Source organism: Thamnophis elegans, chromosome 1 (assembly GCF_009769535.1).
Source record: "Thamnophis elegans isolate rThaEle1 chromosome 1, rThaEle1.pri, whole genome shotgun sequence".
NCBI classification, from domain to species: Eukaryota; Metazoa; Chordata; class Lepidosauria; order Squamata; family Colubridae; genus Thamnophis; species Thamnophis elegans.
The window spans coordinates 97,657,196-97,680,895 of NC_045541.1; the positions used below are offsets into that span (position 1 = coordinate 97,657,196).

At 35.8% G+C, this 23,700-nt stretch overlaps 1 protein-coding gene across 1 annotated transcript in view; it reads right to left on the minus strand.

The window, feature by feature from the left end:
* Positions 1-23,021, minus strand: part of PRMT3 (protein arginine methyltransferase 3) — a 74,319-nt gene extending 51,298 nt beyond the window's left edge. Inside the window, 9 exon segments of the mRNA XM_032224926.1 lie at positions 3,501-3,622; positions 10,321-10,386; positions 12,725-12,866; positions 15,885-16,038; positions 18,297-18,399; positions 19,491-19,540; positions 20,401-20,483; positions 22,628-22,784; positions 22,883-23,021. Coding sequence (XP_032080817.1) covers positions 3,501-3,622; positions 10,321-10,386; positions 12,725-12,866; positions 15,885-16,038; positions 18,297-18,399; positions 19,491-19,540; positions 20,401-20,483; positions 22,628-22,784; positions 22,883-22,910 — 905 coding nt within the window. The 5' untranslated portion in view covers positions 22,911-23,021.
* Between the last annotated feature and the right edge of the window lie 679 nt (positions 23,022-23,700).

The following is a 23,700-nucleotide window of genomic DNA, read 5'->3' on the forward strand; positions in this document are numbered from 1 at the left end:
GCACTTCTTTCAAATGCTTTGGATAGCCTCAATAAGTATTCACATCTCTTAATTTGGTTTTATAAATCCCATCAATTAGAAACTACCAAAAATCAACACATGATTTCAAAACGTGCTTGTATGTTGCAAAGCAATTGGTCTGCTGTTACAATTATGTTAAATAAATTACAGTTTAATTCAAGTTTTAATTATAAGATCAGAGACTTTGTTGCTGAGAGAAAAGCCTGGGAGAGAAAAATATAATAGTCAAATGTGCTTTAACCATATATTCATAATTTTGAACCTAGTGGAATAGATTTAAGTGTTCTGCAAGCTTTTTTTAATAAAAGAATTATATTCATATACTTTCTTTCACAAAATGATTTTTTAAACTGTTGATAAATGAAAGTTTAACCAGTCCTTTCCATAGATGACACAACTAAGTTATAGTAAAGTAACTGATGTTTCTGTGTTTATGTAAACAATCATCCTAGTTAACTGCAGTATTTTAGCTGAAGTATGATGGTGTAATACCAATTTCCTTTACGGATATCCTATTGTTTCATATTGTAAATGAAAATATGTGCAAGGAATTAAGTTACTCAAGATTAATAGCACTTACTTTCTCTTCAGCGCAATTTATCAATCTTTTTTCTTATGCCATTGTCATGACAGCTAATACCAGACAGAACAGTATAATTATTCACACCAGTGGGATTTATTTCTCTACCACAATGATTATCTAAATTCTTTCTTAAACATTTATTATACTACAATCACCTTACATCTGACGTGTAACAGAAGCCAGTAACCTCATTACAATTTTAGCATTTTAGTAGATAAACACCATAGAAAAGCAAAGTATGGGTGAAAAGCTTCATGAACTCAAAAATGCCATACCAAACATAAAATATTAAACAAATTCGGATGCTTTGGCAATATTTACACTGAACATAATTACTAGCATCCAATCAAGAGTAATGTTATTTTTGAAATTAATACTTCATTTTCTCGTTTAATTCTGGAGTTCCCTGGGCATTAGGTCTATCTTTGATACTCCCCAAACACCAATTGAAATGAAACAAGTGAAATCCAAATGGATTCCACCGGTACTTAAGGAAGTTCCCAACAATCTTACCAGCTGTTCCATTGAGCACCTGATTGATTGCTAATACAGAGGTAGCTCAACCACTTGATGAATTGCTCCTGAATGGTCTCTCTCTATATATATACATCACCTTGAGATGTGCCTTTTGTTTACTGAGAAACTCCAGGAGATGAAGCAATATATCATGATTGACGCACTAGTGAAGGACAACAAGAAGCTAAGTTGGCCAAGCAAGGAGAACCAAATTTAAATTCAAGCCAACATTGTGACAATAAGACACTGACAGGCAGTGACATTATTTAGGGTAGTCCTTTGGGAAGAGGGTTTCACATAGACTCCTACCTGGTTGATGCAATGAGTGTGCAGCTTTGTGTTGGTTAAGTCACTCAGATTCACCTGTCTCGACTCTTCATAGGCAGAGTTAATTGTGGTGACTGGGAGAATATTTTGTTATTTTAGCTGGGATTCATTTTGGCTACTGGAGCGTAAAGAAGTGATAGGGTGCTCTCCAATATGTCCTCAGCCACCTACAGTTTGGATCCATGCCCCCTCCCCCAGCTCTTTGAGAAACCAAGAGAGGTGGCAACGGTCAGTTCCAGGACATGATCAGTGCTTCATTTTTGGAAGATATACTATTTCTGCAACTCTGAAAGAAGATGCAGTTTTGCCCTTCAGCTTCCTTCTTACATTTTCTTCCTCTCTTGGGCTTAATTAATATTTGGTCAATTACTATATTCCTTCTCCAAGGTCATCTAGTTCTCTATAGCTCACTTCTTCCTGAACCTAGCCATTTTTAATAACTATTATCTTGTTCCTAATCTTCCTTTTCTTGAGAAGGTTACTAAGACTGGATCATTGTAACAGCACTCTAGAGAGAGATTATTTAAACTTATTTCAAAGTGGGACATCACTAGTCCCTCTTCTGGCTGACCTTTGTTGTGTCCTGGATGGAGGTAGCACACCCCTAGTCTTTAGAGCTCTCATCAGCCTTGATACAATTGACCGTGGTATTCTTCTAAATTGCTTCTGAAGTTGGCAAAATGGGGACACTGTTTTAACCACTTTACCTTATCAGGCAGTTCTAATTTATGCAGGTGGAGATGTCAATCAAGTATTCATTCCCTTTAAATTACTACAAAACTGTACTATACTGATACCTCATGAATGCAGGTGAATATAAGTATAAGTATAATCTTTATTGTCATTGCACTTAAATACAACGAAATTGGTTGTTGTCCATATATATATAGTCCAAGTATAATGTTGCAGGATCCAATCTTGATCAATCACCTCTGGTCCTGGTGACTGACACAGATTATATACTGGTACCTGCCTTTGAAGATCATACTTCAACGAATCCAGAATATAGTGACCCTATTGTCTTTCAACAAAGGTTATGTTCATTTTACCAGCTTCCTATCAGATTCTCAGCGCAATTTAAAGTGTTCATCATAGCCTATAAACCTCTATCCTTCCATCACTAATATGTGATTTGGCAGTGAGTTAGCTGCAAGACTTTCTCAAACCAGAATAGACTTGCCCAACATGTACATCTTGAGAAAAATTGTTTGTGGTCCCTCAGTGTCATAAAGTGTGAAGGGAGAGGATACTGGCTATCACTCTTTAAACACTACAGAAATTTTGGAAACTGAAGTATTCGGGGGCCCTATGTGAAATGTTAGAATGCTTAATTTGATTTTGATTGATATATAATGAATTATTAAAATTGGTTTTTATAATTCTTTTAGACTTTTCAAGAATGTATTTTAAATACTCATTTTGCTCTTATAACAGCTGAGAGTCTAGTGATTGTGACAGTCTGAAAATTAATAACATTTGTTAATCATAAATAAACCAAAAATACAGACGCAGCCAAATGCATTGATAACTCTCCACGTTTTTCCAAGAAATAAGCCAAAACTGACAAGTAAATGGCATCCACCATTCTTCATTCCATACTCCATATAGCAGACGTTTTGCTTTTGATATATGACTTATATTTGCAAATTATAAATCAAGTGATTTCCTATCTGTAAAATCAAAGTGACAGCAGTGGGGAAGTACTGCTTTCAAAAAAGAAATAAACCAACCTTTCAAAGTGAGCACTTCTGTTCCCCAATGCTTGCAAATAAAATGATGCATTATAGGAGGATTATTCGCCAAACATTTATAACACTGACTTTTTTGAACATCATAGTTACAATTTTACCCAACAGAAAATAAAAAAGTAAAACATGGTCTACTTACATGTCTCAGGTCTTTATTAGAAGCCCAAGAATATCTGGCTTCCATTTAGTTCCTAGTCTTGGAATAAAAATAGGTCTGATACAACTAAAATCCATTCCTTTGTTTTCTCTTTAAGCATTATCATATATTTGATATTAATGAAGTCGAATCTGTGAAGGGTGCCTACCTAATGATGTCCATGGCTTGATAAATGATTTCAGATTGATCCACTCCTATCACCTTTTTTGCACCTGCTTTGGCAGCAAACATGGAAAGGATTCCAGTGCCACATCCAACATCTAGGACAATCTAATGAAGTGCAAAGAAGAAGAAAAGCAAGTTATTGCAATCAGATAATGGTTACAAAATAATGACGAAGGCGTTGAACGATGTTACTAAACAGTATCTGTAATCAAAAAGCTAGTCATGAATACTCAGTGTTAGTGAGAAATGAGTTCTAAAATATAAAATTTTAAAATTCTGAATTCCTTAAAAGATATACTCAGTGTTTAGAGTCTTTTTTATATATATATATATTTTATTCATTTTCACATTCCATTTTACAATCACTTATATACAGGGTATTTGCTATAAGAAAAAAAAAAGAAAGATAAAAAAAAAATAAAAAAATAAAAAAGAAAACACAACTCATCATTCACAACCCCACCTGGCACTTCCATCCTCCATACACCCCATCTACCCCCTCCAACTTTCCTTTCCTCCCTCTAACACTCCCCTCCTACTTCCCTTTCCCCTCAACCTTCCTTCTCCCCTTACTCCCAACACGCCCTCCTTACATTCCCCTTACTCCTTCCTTACTCCTCCCTCTTCTTTCCCTCTACCTCCCTCCTTGGTGTATGCCTTTATTCAAGTGTTGTTTAATCTGATAAAAAGTAAAATAAACCAAGGAAAAAAAATATAAAGAAAGAAAAGAGAAAAAAAGGAAAAAAACAACAACAACCGTATATAAGTGCATTCTTGTTCTTATTGAGACTATGTTAACACCCACCCACCCACCCCCCATAAATCCCCATCCCTAATCCTCCCGACTTCCCAGGGCCCACACCTGGCACTGCCTTCTATCTAAAGTATCTTGTGTTCGTATGGATTAAAAATAAAAGTAATATATTAAAGGAAAGAAAAACAAGAAAAAAGAAAGAAAAGAAAAAGAAAAAGGAAAAAAAAGAAAAAGAACTCTTTGTGTTAAGCTCAGCCCCCCATCTTTATCTATGCTTAAATAGTGTAAGTCATTCTATCTATATTTTATTCTCGTCTCTTGCTTCTTTGTTATTACCCCAACCTCCTGTAGACTCTCCCGTTCCTCTTCCTTAACCTTGTATTCAGATAAACATTTATACAAATTTGTATAGGCATCAATATACAGTCTAACTCAAAAGTAATCCCTACCAGTAAAATTTAAGCAGCGTGGATCATTCCACATATTCAAATATTACTTTACAGAAAAATAATCAAACTTTCCTTCTAATAGGATTTAAACAGCGTAAATAATCTTTCTTAACCATATTTTCAAACAGTAATTCAAAATAATCTAACCAAACCTTCCCTTCTTAGTAAAATTTAAGCAGCGTGGATCAAGTATTACTTTACACAAAAATCAGTTTACATTCTATCTTAAGATGATCCCGACCGGCTTTCCCTTCTAATAGGATTTAAACCACGTAAATCATACCGCATGCATTTTACCCTCATCCCTTGCTTGTCTGATATTTACCACTATCAAATTTATGCAGACATTAGTTTAAGATCTAGCTCAAAATAATTTCACCAAACTTTCCCTTCTAATAAGAATTAAATAGCATGTTTAGAGTCTTGATTAAAAACCATTTAATGTCTTGCTGTTATAAGCATATGGCTCCTCAGCCCATAAAAAACACCCATCTTCGGATGCAGAACAAAAACATTTGCACTGCTGAACTCATGTTGCAATTCTGAGATATTCACAACAACCAGCAGTACCAGGACATCTGGCAGCCTTCAACAAAATTGCTTGCCAATAGACCAGAGGCAAGAAACACTTAGAATCACAATACTGGAACAGGCCATTTAAGCCATCAAGTCCAACTTCCTGCTCAGCACAGGAATCCAAGTTAAAGAATCCCAGGAAAGTGGTTGTGTAGCCTCTCTTTGAACACATCCAGTGAAGAGTTATCTACATTCTGAAAAAAAGGGGAGAGGGGAAACTGCATAAGCTGTACTGTTCAAGGTTTGAGTTGATTGGTAACAGAACTAAAACATGCATTTTGAATGTTTTGGTCCAAATATCAAACAAAGCGCTGATGTTTTGTTTGGAACATGAACCAAAATAATGATATTCTGAGCAGAAGTGGGAAGAAAATACAAGGAAAAAGAAATGGACATTAATGAGTTGAGAAGAGGAAGAGAAGGAGAAAGAGAAAGAAATGGTGGAAAGATCAGGTGGGAGGGTTGGCTAGTAGGATATGCTGGTTGGCCAGGAGCCATGACATCACAAAACCCACATAAAATTCTGGCTTCATGATAATAACATGCATGCTCCACACTAGTCTCATCTGGCTTCCTCCGTTATCAATAGCAGCAAAATCAGGCAATAAAAAGTCAGAAAGCAAAACCTTACTGTAGAATCATTCATGGTTTGTCATTCTCCTAACAAGCTAGAATCTGAAGAAGGCTTTATTTTAGTTCATGAAAATGAAAAGAGAGTTGTCTGCAAGGAAGAAAGGAAACTATGAAATTGATTTGTTTGGGAAGCTTATAACTCTTGTGGGCACCAGAGACCACCTCTAAAGGGCTGCAAGAACAGAGATCCGATTTGTCCTCCATTTCTGAGTTCCCTCACTCAGCAAGCAGCCCTTTTCTTTTGGGGAAAGGATATCAGCTACACGAAAACCCGAACTCTTCTGAAAGACCTGCCTGCCAGGAGGGAATCTCAGCTGTGCGGCAACCTTCTCTGCTGGCTCCTCCATTGACTTTCTAGGAAAGCCGGCAGAGAAGATGGCAAATGGCAAACATACCTAATGCTACTTCTTCCTCCTATTTCTCCATAATGGCAACCATGTGAGGTGAGAGAATATGACTGGCCAAGGTCAGCCAGCTGCCTTTAATGGCTGAGGCTGGAGTTGAACCCACAGCCTCCTGCTTTCTAGTCTGGTGTTTTAACTAATAGACCAAACTGATATCAAAAGCTGCTGAAAGAGCTAACAGAATTTTAAGCCCTGTCAAAAGTCAACAAGAGTGACCAATGCACTTTCCATCATCCCCAGGCCTGAGCCATGACTGAGAAGTATCCAGATAACATTTCTTCAGTAACTTGTTTTGTTTTATAGCTATACCATCTCTATAATCCCCCCCCCCAAGGCAAATTAAAGGCTAGACAACAATTATTCAATTCAGCTGGTTTATAGTAACCCTTTTAAGGGGGCAATCAAATGCTCTCTTTAGAGACACTGACATTACCCCATTCCTGCAGGGTGTAGGACTAATGAAATCCTACACCCATTTTCTTGAACTTTCTCTAGCAGCCAGGTGGGACAGGGATCAAACCCACAAGTGCAAGACTCCTTTTCTTAATAAGCAATTTTAGCATGGAAAGAGAGCAATTAAAAAACAAAATACCTCCTTTTACAAAATGAGTAGAGGTGGATAAAATACTGTGGACCCAAAAGAAAGTAGCATACATGCTTGAAAAGGATAGTATTAATATAAGCTTCTTCTCAAGCTTCTCTGACTGGAGTTCCAAAAACGTATCAAAAGGAATTAAAACAGTGAGCTTTTATCATAGCAACATGGAATGGAAGTAGGCCTCTTCTTTTTTTTTGCCAACTGGATTGCAATCTGTTCATTATCTAAAAAAATGCCAACTATAAAGAAAATGTTACCACAATTACATTTTTCTTATTTATATAGATTGATATAATTATATACCAGTCAGCAGAACCGTAGAGGAAATGCATCTCTTCCCTTGCAAAGAATACTTTAAATGTTGGCATGGCAGTAAAAATTGTCCATTTCTTGAAATAAGTTAAAAGATTTTCGCTTTAAAATGAACTCACTCTACACATTAATGAGGTCTTTTGGAAATGTCCCGCTGTGTTTTATTAAGTACTTACTTAGACTTCAGATATTTAACTTTTTTTTAATACGTGGACATTTCAGATAACTCTCTAGCCATATAAGCAATAAACCAGCATTTTCTTCATCTTTATATGTTAATGATCATGATGGTAATGATCTAATGGAGGTTGTTTTTTGTTTTTTGTTTTTGCTTTTCAGTATGTCCCTGAGAATGGGAAGTTGCATGCAGACAAATATTTAAGTTCTACAACTTCCTCAATCACTGAATAACTATGATTGAGGCACTGAGTTATGATGCATCTACTGCACTTGATGAATCTCTACAAATGCCTCTACAATCTGCATTTGGATTATCTGTTGTAGTAGTTCTGTTAACCTTTGTACGCCAACCCAAAGTAACCATTGTGAGATGAGCTGCCACATAAATCATTTAAATATATAAATAAATTTCTTCAGATTCTACCTACTATTTAAGTGCACAAAAATTCAGCAGATACACAGGAGCGTGTAAGGTCTATTTAGACCTTACGTTAAGATGTGAACATAGTAAAATGCGAACAATTCAAAGGACCACTGAAGCTATCCAATTTCCATCCTAGCAAGGCAAAGCTCTGTAGCAATAATAAGCATACAAGTCTAAAAGCAGTTTTTAAAATCAGTACTTTGCCCCTCCCAAAATCAGTACTTTGCCCCTCCCAACACCAGCAAAAGCTGGAGCAGTGATGGGTTTAAAAAAATAAAATGAAAGACAAAAACATTTTTGACCAGAAATAAATGTGTAAATTAGTATAAAACCAATTAGAAGTTGAAGAAATGCTGAAATATTTTGAAATATTGTCAGTTATTCTATAATATCCATTACATAGAAGCAAGCAGAGTAACAGATTTCAATATCACCTTACACATTTTTAAGCAAGAACCCACAGATCCAACAACTTACTTGGCACAAACATGTTAAAAATTAAGAAAGAACCTGTTTTTGAATGATCTGCCTGTGTATATGTGGTCTTTACCACAATCAAACCTAGCATTTTTCTTCCACAAACATTTATTGCTAGGTTTTCCCATCCTTTTTAAGCACAATTAAACTTTTAAAATTATTGATGTTGCTAGACAATAGAGAATCAAAAGCCTGAAGGTTGAACGTTATATCCTAATCAATATCTTGTCTTCCCCCAATCAGAGTACAAGATTCCTAAAACAATTTTTTAGATGATGTTGTCTATAAAAATCCAGATGATCAGTTATGACTATAGTCCTATAACTCCTAATATTCCAGTATTTCTCTGAACGGTTCACAGAGTCAGCATATTGCTCTCAACAATCTGGGTCCTAATTTTACCATCTCAGAAGGATGGAAGGCCATCCACCATGAGCCGGTCAGGATCGAATTGCTGGCTTTAGACAGAGTTAGCCTGTAATACTGCATTTTAACCACTGGACCACCACATTTTGAAATGTGTGGACTTCAACTTCCAGAATTCCCCAGCCATCACTGCTGTTGTCCATTTAAGCATGCATAGGCAATTGCCTATGAATATCAAGGCAAAGCAGTATTCATTACAAATTTTAAAAATGGTTTTTAACAGCAAATAATCCTATTCTACTTGCTTATGATTGAATTTGATGGGCCTACCTTCCACAAACAGAACTCCTATTCTATACATACTCAACATTTAAGAAAATATAACTTTATTGTGAATAAAATGCTACAAGTGTTTCCCATAAATGTCAAGGTATGTTTGCATTTGGTATAAATAATTTTTAATGATGCACATACAGAGAAAATGTTTTCTGCCTGTTCTCTAGCTCAAAGACAAAAATAAAGACGATTCCTTGTATCATAGAAGTGGCACATACAACATCAGGGTTAATATTCCTCTTTGTTCAATAGAAGGACTCTAGATTATACGCTTAGCATAATTAAAGTTTTTACCAGAGTTTTAAAAAATAAAAGATAGATGTTAACTGCAACCTCCAAGATAAATTCCTTCCATAAAATAAAATAAATAATGTGTGGAAGAAGATATGCTTTAATTGAAGGTAATTTCTAAGTGTGCATTTATGACCAAGAGCCAACAAATATGAGAAAATGATCCACTCAGAAGCAAAAGATGATATGAATAAGGTCTGAATATGCAATGGCATATACTGACTGGATCTTCTTTTCCTATTGTTTACTCTTATTCCATAATTTACAGAATACAGAATAACAGACTTGGAAGGGACCCTGAAGGTCTTCTAGCCCAAGCAGGACACCTATACGATTCCAGACAAGTGGCTGGTCCAGTCTCCTCTTAAAAGCCTACAGTGTTTGAGCTCGTACAGCTACTGAAGGCAGACCGCTCCACTATTACCTGTTCTCACTGTCAGGAAATTTATCCTTAAATTCTTCACACAGAAGCCAGATTTAGTCCCCTACAAAGGCAGAACTTGCTAATGTTTTTTTATAAACTTACCAGAAGGGAATTATTTATATGGGTTTCATTCAAACCAAAACACTGGGATCTGAACTCTTTCCAGAAGCCAGTACCTCAGGGGGCTTCATGAAACTTTTTATCATACAACACGCAGGTTAGAAATTCACTTGTGGTAGATTTTAGAATGGTAAGTGTTCACACACTTATTTCAGATACCACTTAAGAAGAGCAAACAAGAAAAGACTCAACAAAACCTTGTCATCAAAATTAATGAATACTCACGACAGCACACTGAACAATGACAATGCTGATCAGCATTTCTCTTATCAGTATTCTGCACTCTCTTGCAACTGAATAATGCTCTCCATGTAATAGGACTTTAGTACATTCAATCAAAACCTTGTCAAAAAGATTCAGTATCCCAATTGTAGAAGGAATCCAATCCAGGAGACTTTTATTACCTTAGCACATCACATGCTACAAATACATTAACAGCTTTAAAGCCAGCTCACTTACCTTATCTCTAAAGATGTGTGGGTTTAGATAAATGAAGTCACGATAGCTTTCAGTACGCACTTTATCCTATTTAAAAAAAAGGTATTCTGAGCACTGACTGCTATTCATTGTTCAATGATAGTTATATCAAAAGTTCATCACCTAGCAGTTATTCCTTAACCCATCTAACAAAAGCAGTATTTTAAGTATGACCAGGCATTGAAATGTGACAAAAATAGTACTTTATTGAGAAAGTATTACAGAATTTCTAATAGTTTTTAGACAGCAGCAACAAAATTATCAGACCTAAGTGAAATGTGGAAATATTAAACATACTAGGATAATTATTTATTCTTTCTGTTTGTAAGGAAATAATGCTCGTATCTTCTTTTTTTACTGACATTCTATAATTTTTCAAGTATAGTAATACAATCTTGTAAAAGCAATAAAATTATTTATTCTTTCTGTTTGTAAGGAAATAATGCTCATATCTTCTTTTTTTACTGACATTCTCTAATTTTTCAAGTATAGTAATACAATCTTGTAAAAGCAATAAAATACTAGTCTTAATTTGATATTCAGGATGCATAGCTACCCACTTATTTCTTTGTTATCCTTTGCTGAGGCTAACATATACAAATCTAAAAATGTACAAAACTACGTAACAGTGTGCAGACTACTGGTAGTTTTCCAGTTTGTACACCTGAACAGAGATAACAACCTGGGCTGACTCTGTAACCTGTTTAGCAACTCACATCATTCCCTTTAATAAATGTAGGCAGATAGACAATGCCAAAAAGCCATATGCTTTACTATCTGTGTAAATGGCTAGAGAACCAATCAGCAAACGAAAGGAAGACAGTGCCTGAGATCCTATTTTTAGCTCCTTGCAAATGCAGGTTTAAAAAAATATATAATAAGTACAACTTTTTTAAAAAGTGAGAACTTCTCCTTGCATACAAATTAGATACTGCACCACTAGATGAAACACCGAAAGGACAAAAGTACAATTCCCTGCAGCAGCTAGCAAGCTAAATTCCAAAACTCGCATTTAGGAATGAAGCATATATATCTGAATCAGTGCCTTTCAGGATTGAGATTGATGGATCAGAATTTGAGAGGAGCATGAAATTATTATTTTATACATAAATCATGTAAATTAAACTTTTTTTAGTGAATTTCAAACACAATTATCTTAAAAAAACACTATTCTGCTCTCATTTGTGAACCTTCTCACTTGCAGTCCACAGAAATGCTTGCGCTGCATTCTTTTTCCATCAGAGTTTCAAAGAACAAGGACGTGGAATTGGCTGTTCTTCATCAGTAATGCAATGACATGGACTTCACTGTTTGACAACTCAGGTACTCCTACCCTTGGGCATATCTAGAAAGCTGCTTAAATTAGCTTCTGCCAGGTAATTAATATTAAGCCATCCCTTTATTCAACAGTACTTATCTGATTTTAGCAGCATTGTTTCAGAAGCATCTTGTTTATGCCATATTTTAAAGACAAGGGAATATACTGTAAAATCACAAATATTATGCAGCTTCCAACTTAAAGCTCAATTCTAAGCACAAATGGTGCTGTGGAAGTACTGGACCTCAGGCTGTAGAACGGCTACAAGTCTGAAAATCTTGAAACTGTTCATTCTAACAGTCCTGCAACCCTTCAGTATTTGGAGGGACCAAGAGTTCCCACCTCCGATAAAGAAAGAAGGTGTTTTACCAGTCTTCTTTTAGCTAGCCAAGGCACGGACTAGGTTCTAACCTATATAGCTGATTGTTCATCTGTAGCTCAGCTGACACAGAAATCCAGCCAGTGTAATTTATAAGTCATGGTTGAGCGCTTAACATTGTGGGGGAACCAGACTCATTGTGGAATGTGAATCCGTATTACCCATAGGACAGTTCCTTCCTTTTACCATTTATTTTGTCTGTACTAGTCCACATACTGAGAAGAATATGCTGCAGTGTAAATGCTGGCACTAAGGTAGACAAAATCCCAAAGGCTAGCATATGCATAATTGCCAAAATTTAATCACACAATATCTTAAATGATGCCAATTATTTAATATCAAAATACTAGAGGAGAATTACCTCCAGAGTTTTTTCTTTTGTGTTTCATATGGCTAAATTCCTATCCCACTGAAGGGGATCTGTAAATCTTAAACGGAAAAAACAACAAGCAAGGCAGCATATGGGGAGGGCAGATTATACATGGTCCTTTGGATTTTGACCTGTGTTTTTACATGTTTCTTGTTATTTTGTTCACTTTTTTCCCTTGCATTTTTATCTGAGCTTCACCAGGATAACAATCTAGTATGGATAGGGTTAAAAATGCAGCTGTATTGCAGTATACGTATGGGGAAACAGCCTCCCTTCCATCTTTCTCACCATAAAGACATGCTTCTGTTCATTTCCTAACCTTTAGCATTTCTTCATGGATCCCAAAGTGCCCGTATGAGCTGAAGTAAACATCTTCCTCATCCTCTTTTAAGTTCCCAGTCGTGCTGGCGGATGAGCTACTTCCGATTTCTGTGTTCATCACCAAATCCTGCGTAAATTGCCTGTAATCAATTTGAAACATACCCTCAAGACATAGTACAAGAACTATAAAAAGGCAGCATATAGGTTGCATACTGTGCTGTTTGGTGGCTTCCACATGCTGAAGCTCCCTCTGCTGGCTACTGCATTGAAAGTTGCTTGGAATTTTTTGAGTATATCAAACATCAGTATTTATTTATTTTTTACATTCCAGGGCATGAAGAACTGTATCTGGTTATTTTCTATAACCCTATTCAATTCTAACTATGAGAGTCAATTTGGTGGTTAAGACACTAGGCTAGATACTGGGAAACTATGAATTCTAGTCAAATGTCTATGAAAATTCTCAGTCATCCAGTTGGATCAAAAGTGGTTTTTATTTTTGAAACGGCAAACTAGACTGATTTTTTGAGGAAAAAAGGAAGACGTTTTGCTTCCTATCCTGGAAGCATCGGTTGTATTGCATGCTGTGGGAGATGAAAGGAGAGTTATTCACATTTGAGATTAAATGGTGGGGTGAGGGGAATGGAAAGATTGTGTTTCCTTTGCAGTCTATTGGTCTTAACACTATGAGTTATAGTCTTGCCTCAGACACAAAATCAACTGGGAGACCTTGGGCCAAGACTCTCTCAGCCCAAGAAGCAGAAGCCAATGGCAAACTATCTCGGAAAAACCTTGCCAAGAAAACTGCAGGGATGAGTCCAGGCAGTCACCAGGAGTCAATAATGACTCAAAGGTACACACACAATTCTAGCTGTAGTACAGTAAAATGTATATTAAGGTAATGTTTTAAAAGGTACTTTCAGAAAACATAAAACAGCAGGGAATAGACTCCAAATAATCTAGCTGATGTTAAAAAAAAAACTTTGTCCAATTACTTTAAAGTAATTTAGCAACCTTTGAAAATAATATTCTTTCAAGGAATAGCAAACAATAAAGAAAAAGTAGAAGATAATCACAGGGACACAACAGTGGATAAATTAACATTTTAAAAGCACTTAAACAATTAGTATTATTTCTCACCATCCTCTTTCTGCTACAAAAACAATAATAAGTCTGTAAGGCAAAAGCGGATCCTTATTGAGTGATTTAAAAACACAATAGTTCAAAAGTCTATTTTTAAAAAATAAAAGTACTGTTTGAAGGAACAATGGCTATAATTTCAGAATACCACATAAAAAGCTACTGGAATGTGGAACAGAAGCTATTCTAATATCTTTCAGGCGAGTCTACATCAAATAAATCTTAACTCTTGGTAATGAAATGGACATACTCTTGTGATTTTTCTGGCAAAAGTACAGAAATGTTTGCCAATGGCTTCTGGGATGATTTCTGACTTCCCTTCTAGTCTATAACTAAAATACTTTGAATGTGTTTTGATGCAGCCTTGGGCATCTGATTCTCTTTCTGTAAAGCACGATTTAAGCTGTCTAGGACATGCCAGTCTGTACTTTTTATAGCAACAAAAAAATTTTGGATGAGACTATCAACACTGATCAATTTCAACATCCCTGGCTACTGGCCATGCTGATGGGAGTTGCTGACAGGATGATGTCTGGTCACCTACCAATTCCCTATCTATGTTTTAGTTGGAACACTAGCAACTAATGAAGAGGTAAGAAAAGTGCAGTTGTGTTCAGTTCGTGCAGTCAATTCAGAATAGATATTTTAATCAATTTTGTGACTCAAAACACTCCTGTCTCAGGAATGAGCCAAATAAAGAACAGGAAGAATTGATTTAGCAATTCTCTATTCAAAAAATTCGAGCTGGAATGCTCTACTTAGGCCAGCAAGTCCAATCCATACTTTATGACAGAAACCTAAATTAAAACACAAGTATCTAGCCTCCAGTTGAACTCATCCAATGAAAGGGACAGCACTTCTTTAATGGTAATAAATTATACTGGTAAACTGCTCTTAAGAGTTATAAAGTTCTTTCAGCATTAAATCAGAATCTGTCTTCCAATAGTTTAGCTCCATTAAAGCAACATGCATTCCTGAATTATGAAAAACCTGTTTTGATTTTCTGGTAATCTTATTCAGGTATTTGAAGATGTTATAATCCTGCTCAGTCTTACCAACATTACATATTCATAATTTCTTGATCTCTGGTAAGATTTAGTTTCTAGTCTCCTGATCATCTTTACTGGCCTTCCATAATATTCTAAATTATCTAAATCCTTCTTAAATGTGTCCCAACCCTAACTAGCTATACTTAGTGTGAAATTTCACCAAATAATAAATTGAAACAATTATTTTTTGTGTTTTGGAAATTATGCTTCTATTAATGAATCCAAAAATTGTTTTTTTTTCTAATGACACATTTCTGATACATACAGCTTTGCAATTAATTGCTATTCAAACACCTTTTTCATAAGCATTGGTATTAAGCCAGACATCCTCCCTCAATCTTGTATCTGTGTCTTTGACTTTAAATGAAGAATTTCCCATCTCTCTCTCTCTCTCTCTGAACTTCATTTATTACTTTCAGGACATTTCTCTAACCTATACAAATTGTTGTGAATTTCATTTGTTTTCTAGGGCACCAGATAGTCCATTTTGTTTCACCTTATTTACAAATGTGAGAATCTTTCACTGTATCACTTCTTCCAGCACTAATAAAAGTATTGAAAAATGTAAGCTTAGGGTTGAATCTTTAGATACTTACTCAAAACAACATTCCAATTCAATGAGGGCATTCTGACTATAATTTTCAAGCTATCTATGTATCCACTTGATGATTATGCTATCCAGTCTACATTCCCTTTTCACTGCCTAATAAGTCTCTTGCTAGTTCCTATTTGCTAAGTTTATTTTTATTGTATTATTTAAACAATAGGAGTGTTTTACAAAGCTTAGATGAATCCAATTTTGTAGAAAAATATTTCTTTCTTATTGATCCATTCATTAAATGACAGATTGTTCAGTTTTTCTTCTCTTCAATACACTAAATATTATACTCCTATATCCTCTTAGTTCAACTAAGTTGAATCTTTAGTTCAAGATTTTGAACTAAAAAGTTCATTATTCAAAATGATGACCTCATTTTCTGTAGATCATCTTGGGCTCTGGCCAATGCAGCTTCTGCCAACTCAGTTCTGTGCTCAGCATTTTTCAAACATTCAAGGAGAGATGAAGCCTCAGATACTCCATTAGGACAGGAGATACTGGGAGAATCAAGGAGGTCTTCTACATCTGGAAATAGAAGACAAATATTTGTACAAATATGGAATGGAACTTAATGGTTTAACTTTGAATAAGAATGGATACTGACATATTTCTTAAATGTGTGTTAGTTTTGAAAGACAGTCCAGACAAGAAGCACAGCCAGGAACACTAGTTCTATCTTTATTGTAGGTTATATTTAACAGAATCTCACAAGACTGAAAATATTTCCCCCTCTTGCTTTCTTTTTACATAACTAGGATCCCTTCTGAAACATTTACCATACCAGCTGGCGCAGTGGTTAGGGTGCAGTACTGCAGGCCACTTCAGCTGACTGTTATCTGCAGTTCAGCGGTTCTAATCTCACCGGCTCAAGGTTGACTCAGCCTTCCATCCTTCCGAGGTGGGTGAAATGAGGACCCAGACTGTGGGGGCGATATGCTGACTCTGTAAACCGCTTAGAGAGGACTGAAAGCCCTATGAAGCGGTATATAAGTCTAACTGCTATTGCTATTGCTATTCTCCTCTGGATTGAGGTATCTTCTGCACAGCAATTGTTGTCCAGTTTTTCCTTCCATCTTCCAAGAGTATTCCAACGTATTATTACAACACAACATATAAAGTTAGGAGTGAGTATAATGTGAACTTTCTTTACTTACTTTTGCTTAGTACAAACAAAGTAGTACAGTAGTACAATACTTTACCAACAATCAATCAATCAATTAATCTTATAATTGTTCTAAAATATCCAGGGTGGATAAAAATCAATGATTTTTTTAAATAAAAAATATTTTTTAATTTAAATTGGATTTTTTAAAATCAAATTTATTTTAATAAAATGCTTTTGGAGTAAAAATCTATCTAAAGGTAGTTTTCTATTTAAGATACTTTAATAATTTAGTTTATTCAGCATGAAATGGAGCTTAGTTATGCAGCATGAAGCTCTATATTCTGCAATATTTATATTTTTGGTAAACTCATTCAATGAATCCAAGTTCTGCAAGCTAAATAGGAAACCTTCATTTTGTTTGCAAATAATATTAAAGATTCTAACTACCAGCAAGAATGAGTCCTTACATTTAAAGGCCTATCATTTCAGATTCACCATGGCAGGGCCTGTTAGCGGGCATCCACTCACCTGCTGCCCACCACGTCCCTCACCTTGTTGCGTCACTGCCACCTCACCCATTAAAGTTGAATGGGAATGTCAGTGAGTCAACAGCTGGTCAGAGGAGGAGCTGCTGCGGGACAGAGACAGTTGCTCTTTAAAAATTATGATTTAAATCAAGTTATTTAAATCAAGCATTTTTACTAGTGATTTCAATCATGGTTTAAATTGTGATTTAAATCAAGTCCATCCTGAAAATATCTAAAAGGATTAGAATAAATACTATACCATATTGCATAAACTAGAGAACAGTCAAGGAAATAAAATCAGACTGATTCAATAACAACATCTTAAGATAAAATAGATCAGAATGATCAGGATATTTAGTAAAGCTTTTAGTAAAAATTCCTGGCGGGCACCTGCATAGAAAGGGCAACACAGAATAACATGTTTCATTACTTCAATTATTATTCCACCACATGAACATATTCTTTGTTCAAAGTCAGATCTTTTCATATTGTCAGGCCTGGAAGCATCTTTTACATTGGAGGTGTTACTTGGAACTCTGATATATATCTTCCTTCAGCAATGGCCTTTGGAAGGGCATTGAATCTGGCTAGGGATAAGGCCCTTCTGAATGTTCGGATCATTATGCAGTTAAGATATATAGCCGGTTAGATAGGGCCATCTTAACAGCATTATGGGCCCTAAGCAAAGCAGTGTATTGGGACCCCTATGACAACTATTCAAACTAAAAATGTAAATGGTTGATAAAATTAAACATCTATTTGCATGTTAGTATTAATAAAAAATGCAGTAAAATGTACTACTCTTGGTAAAGATGAAGACAATATTAGTTAATTTCTGACAGTCTTGGAGGCAACTAATTTAAATCATTTTCACTCTTTATCTGGCTTGGTAAATAGTAATAGCCTTGGTCACCATGATGAATAATCTATGCTGGAAATGTTAAAAATATAATCCTAAAATGCCTTTGATGGTCTAAGTTAATTTACATGTGGGTTTTTTTACAATACTATTTTCAAACAGTTTAAAGCACAGATAATTACTATTCCCATTTGAAAATATAAACTATCATGATTTGGTCAAGGCTTCAAGTTATTTAAAAATTTCCTTTTAATTTTATATACTAAAAATTTAAAATGAAAAGAAAATTTACCAAACTGTAGTAGTAAGTCATTTTCTATTACAGGCTTCAAATAGTTATCTTCATTCCAAGGAAATGGAGGTCTAAGAGAATTAACATATTCTGCATCTGGCTTCTGAAATAGTAAATGAACATGGAAGTGACAGTCTATCATAAGAATGAATCATACACAGAAGTAACAAACTGGAATTTTTAAAGTTGGACATATGGTCTACTTGTAGCATACTGGTGATTCTACAAACGATACATTCTTCCTCTAATTTGTAGTTAAAGATAGTCTTTATCAATTTCTTATTTTTCTTGTATGCATAATGCTCCTAATTTCCCATCAAAGAAAAATCTTTTTTGCAATGCTAACTTGAACTTTTACCCTTTTCATCTACTGTAAAAACGGATTAATCTTATATTTTATTTTTTACATTTTATGTAATATAATATACCATATTTTAATTGTTATGCTTCTGACACAAATAAACAAACATCTAAGAAAGAATATACATGCACATATATACAATATATCATTTCCAAATCCATTGCTTGTCATTAACAACAAGTTGTTGCTAACAATAACTCTAAAATTAGATCTAGAAACAATAAACATTATTGAACATTGTGGTCTTCATTTTGGTAAGAAATGTCCATAGTTAGAATATTAAAAGTTATCTTACACATTTCCAGATTGCTTTGAATATTATGAACGCTTATCATATTTATAAGCTGACTCAATTAACTACTTAAGTTCTTAAGTAAAGTAATACTATAGCAATAGCAGTTAGACTTATATACCACTTCATAGGGCTTTCAGCCCTCTCTAAGCGGTTTACAGAGACAGCATATTGCCCCCAACAACAATCTGGGTCCTCATTTTACCCACCTCGGAAGGATGGAAGGCTGAGTCAACCTTGAGCCGGTGAGATTTGAACAGCCGAACTGCTGAACTGCAGTCAGCTGAAGTAGCCTGCAGTGCTGCATTTAACCACTGCGCCACCTCGGCTCTATTCTGGACATCAAGATAATCCACCATAAATAAATTTTAAAAATGGATGTTACATTCATATTGGGTTTAGTTTTTGCACTCTCACAATTTCTTCAAGTGGCATTCTCAGAAGCCTAATACCAAATGTAGAACATAGTCTTCTCACCATTCTCTAATTTAAATAACATTATTTAAATTACATCGACTTTACAGAATACTTGAAAACTTACCTGCAGCCTAATAAAATTTACTAGCTTAATGTACCCATAGAAATCAAGCCCTGAAAGAAGCAGAACAATAAAAATGTTTATCAGAATCATAATCTGTTTACTCTCTTATATTTTTATACTTCCTCCCATTATTTTATTTCTGTACTGATTTCTTTGTCAAGTACAACTATAAGTTAGCTATACTAATTGGAAAAGTTGATTTTATCTCAAAAACTAACAAAGCTTATTTATTAATGTAATTGACTTATGCTACTTATAAAATCTGAATGCCATTTCAATCACAAATTTTAAGCAGTTAACATCTGGCAAAATAAAACAATTTTAGTAGAAAAAATGATAACTACTGGACCAGCAATTGATGTACATTTGTGTGCATTGTGTACAAACCCCTTTGAGTCAATGTTGATTCATGATAACTGTTTTGAGCTAACCACTGCAGATTTTTAGAAACAGCTTAACATTGGCTTCTTCAAGGGCTGAGAGTGACTAGCAAAGTCACGAGGCTAGCATTGTGCCTAAGGCAGAACTAAAAATCACATTTTCTAGCTTGCTGGATTAAAATCTACACCAAACTGGCTCCCAATTGATTATTAATATTTAAAAGTTAACAATAGATAATTCATAAATGTTGGATAAGGTAACCAACATTACAAGACATTACAATAGCCCATTTCCAAAGGTTCTGGAAATAACACTATTTAAGGCAGTCATTCTAACTCTGCAAGGAGGGAGCAGAGTATTGTAGACTGTGGGATCCCATCACAGGAAGGACTTGTGACTTTACCCATATTCTGAAAGATTTATTTGGGTTTTTATTAATTTTTCCCTTCTTTTCCTTTTGTAACCTTAAGTTTAATAACCTTTTGAAAATACAAAAAGAGAACAATACAATATGTGAAAATAAACTTACTATGTTTTTGAACCATCATCTCAATACTGAACCCATGGTCTGAGGTACAATGGCAAAAACTATCTTCAGCTGAACTGAAAAATCTTAGAAAAAAAGCAATATTTTTAGAATAGATATACACCAATTTTATACTTTTAAAATGTAGGCATGAACAACGTAACATAGAAATAGATCCCAATATCTAATTATGGCACTATGAAAGACATAATTCAGAGCATGCATTAAAGAATAAGCAATATGTTTCTGAAGTATCAAGTGAAAAAAATGAAGTGACAAATTGATGTTAGAAACATCTCATGATACTGTACAAAGAAAATAATATCCCTAAAAGAAAGGCAGCAAGGATGGTAACAAAAGGATTATGGTAGTCAGATGTGAAAATTAACAATGATTAAATGCAAAAGAAATTCAGTATCTGAAAGACAGGAAATACATGTAGTAAAGACTGAAAACTACTGTGACTAAAGTATTCAAGTCTTCTATTGAATACTCTGTCAGAGGCACTGGGTCATTCAGTTCTCGACTTACAACAGTTCATTTAGTGGCCATTCAAAGTTACAATGGCACCGAAAAAAAGTGATTTATGACTTTTTTCACACTTACAACCATTGCAGCATTCCCATGGTCTTGTGATCAAAATTTGGGTGCTGGGCATCTAGTCCGCGGTTGCAGTGACCACCTTTTGTGACCTTCTGATGAGCAAAGTCAGTGGGGAAGCCAGATTCATTTAACCATGGTTATTACTAACTTAACAACCACAGTGATTCACTTAACTGTGGCAAGAAAGATTGTAAAATGGGGCAGAATTCCCTTAACAAATGTCTCGCCTAGCAACAGAAATTCTGAACTCAATTGTGGTTGTGAGTCCAGAACAACTGTACTTCTCTACATTGCTTTCCCTAGGAAAGGTTGTGTTTAGGGATTTGCCCCTACGCCACCCCTGCTGCAAAATTGAAGCCTGTGTCTGCAGCCCAGCTTTTTATCAGCCAAAAATTGCAGAATCCCATGTAATAAGAGTCACATTTCAAGTGAAATCCTAAGGTGGAAAGAGTGCAAAAATATGCACGTTGTGAGTTTTGTTGTCCATGTTGTACATTTAATATCCAGTTACTTATTAAATTTAAATTAAATTTATGTGCTGCCCATTTTGCTATCCCAAACAACTCTGGGCAGCTAACTAATCAACTTATGAATCAAAAAAGGTTGTGCGCATGGGTTCTCTTTTAAAGAAGATGTTACACACTGCTAGGAGTGCAGCTGTTGTGTCAAGATGGTGACGTTCATTTTAACACAAAGCTTCTTGGCATGGTTTAAATTTCTGGTGCTTTTTCTGTCCTTTTATATACCCCTCTATGGGGACTCTGCTGAAGCAAGGAGAAAGAAAGGAGATAATAGAGACAAAGCAGAAACTCACATGATGTTAAACTGTTATGTGTTATCATAAAAGAGGACCTGACCTGGGGCACTTATATTGCAGCACTGGTCAAAAAGGCCCAGCAGAGACCCAAGACTTCTCAGGAAACAACAACTGAATGAAAAACTGCTGGTCACCTTCTATCGCTGCACCATCAAGAGTATTTTAACTTACTGCATCTGTGTATGGTTTGCCAATTGCACAGTGGCAGATAGGCCAGCACTCCAGAGGGTCAACATCATTGCTGAGAGGATCATCAGTTTCCCTCTCCCCCAGTGGTGAAATTCAATTTTTTTTTTACCACCAATTCTGTGGGTGTGACATGGTGGGCATGGCAAGAGAAGGATATTGCAAAATCTTAATTTCCTCTCCACTCTGGGGCCAATCAGAACTACTTAAAATTTCCGCTACAGGTTCTCCAGAATCTGTCAGAACGTGCTGAATTTCAGCCCGCTCGCCCCTCTTTGGAAGAGTTTTATAGCTCCTGCTGCCTTAAGAAACTTCCATCTCATCCTGGGCACCCTTTTTTTGAACTATTACCATCTGGCAGACGGTACAGGATAATAAAAACAAGAGCAAACAGGCTGAAAAACAGCTTCTATCCCAGGGCAGTAACTATATTGAATTCTATGGTATAGTGCAATATTGGGTTTCCAATTTCAATTATATAGAAAGTAAAGTTTGTTTTTTTATTTTTATAGTTATAATGTACACCGAAGATGGCATTTAATTTCGTTGTACCATGTGCAATGACAATAAACTAAACTGGAGGAAGGAAGGCTTCTTTCGAACTCGTTTCCCTAAAATTCCAACCTGTTGCAGAAAAGGCAGGGAGTGCTCTGAGAAGGTCCCTCCATCCCGGCGCTGGGATCGTCGGCACCATCCTCCTCTTCCTCCTCCCAAGCATCTTCATTCTCGCTATCCGACAAACAAAGGCTGGAGCCACTTTGTGCCGGTCCCTCCGGTTCGCCTGCCGTAGCGAGAGACAAAAGGGAGGGGATGAACCAGAGTTCAATCTGGTCAGAAATCTGCAGAAAAGGAAGAGGGCGGAAGGGGGGAAACACGTACCGATCTCCGCAGATTTCCCGGCACTCATAACTCTGCAACCCGTTAAAAGTTCAAACCCTTCGGCGAAAGTTCCCACGATAACAACACACAGACCAGACTCTTCCCACGTGGAGCGAGAGGCTGATCCTCACTTCCGGGTTAAGTGTCAGGTTTCCGACCAATAGGAGAGGAAAAGAGAGGAGGAGACGGCGAATGCGCACGACTACGGTAACTTTAGGGGGCCAAATTTCACGGTAGGGACGGAGAGCGTACGCGTAAACTATAGGAGCGTGCATGAGTTGGAACGTTGGGTTAGCGCGGAGATGCTCTGGCGTTTTAAAAGGAGGGTGCAAGAAACAGTGGAGTGAGTAGTGGTAGTAATTAGAATGATTTCTGGAACTATGAAGACGTACCAAACTTTTTCTTGGGAGTTGATTGTATTTTTGCTCCAAACACGCAATGCAAGTTTTTTAGAGACCGGAATAGATTTGTAATAAGCTCCCGTTTCCTTCCCATCCCCCGACAACAATCCCATGGACATAATTCTTATATATATAATTTTGATAAACTACCTTGTTCATAAAGCATTTGGTTTGGATTCATTGCAAAAGTCAGCTGCAGGATTTTTATAAATAGATCATTTTAACCTGTATACAACTTTCACTAGGCTTTTTAAAATTTATAGATTCGTGAATTAACCCTCCCAGAGTCAATTTCATAGCCAGTTCACACTTGATAAGTAAAATAATTAGGTGATCTTGTCTCAGAGTAGAAAAAGGTAATTTTTAAAATGACAATTGAATTTACAATACAATTTGCAGTCATATGATTAGAAATGT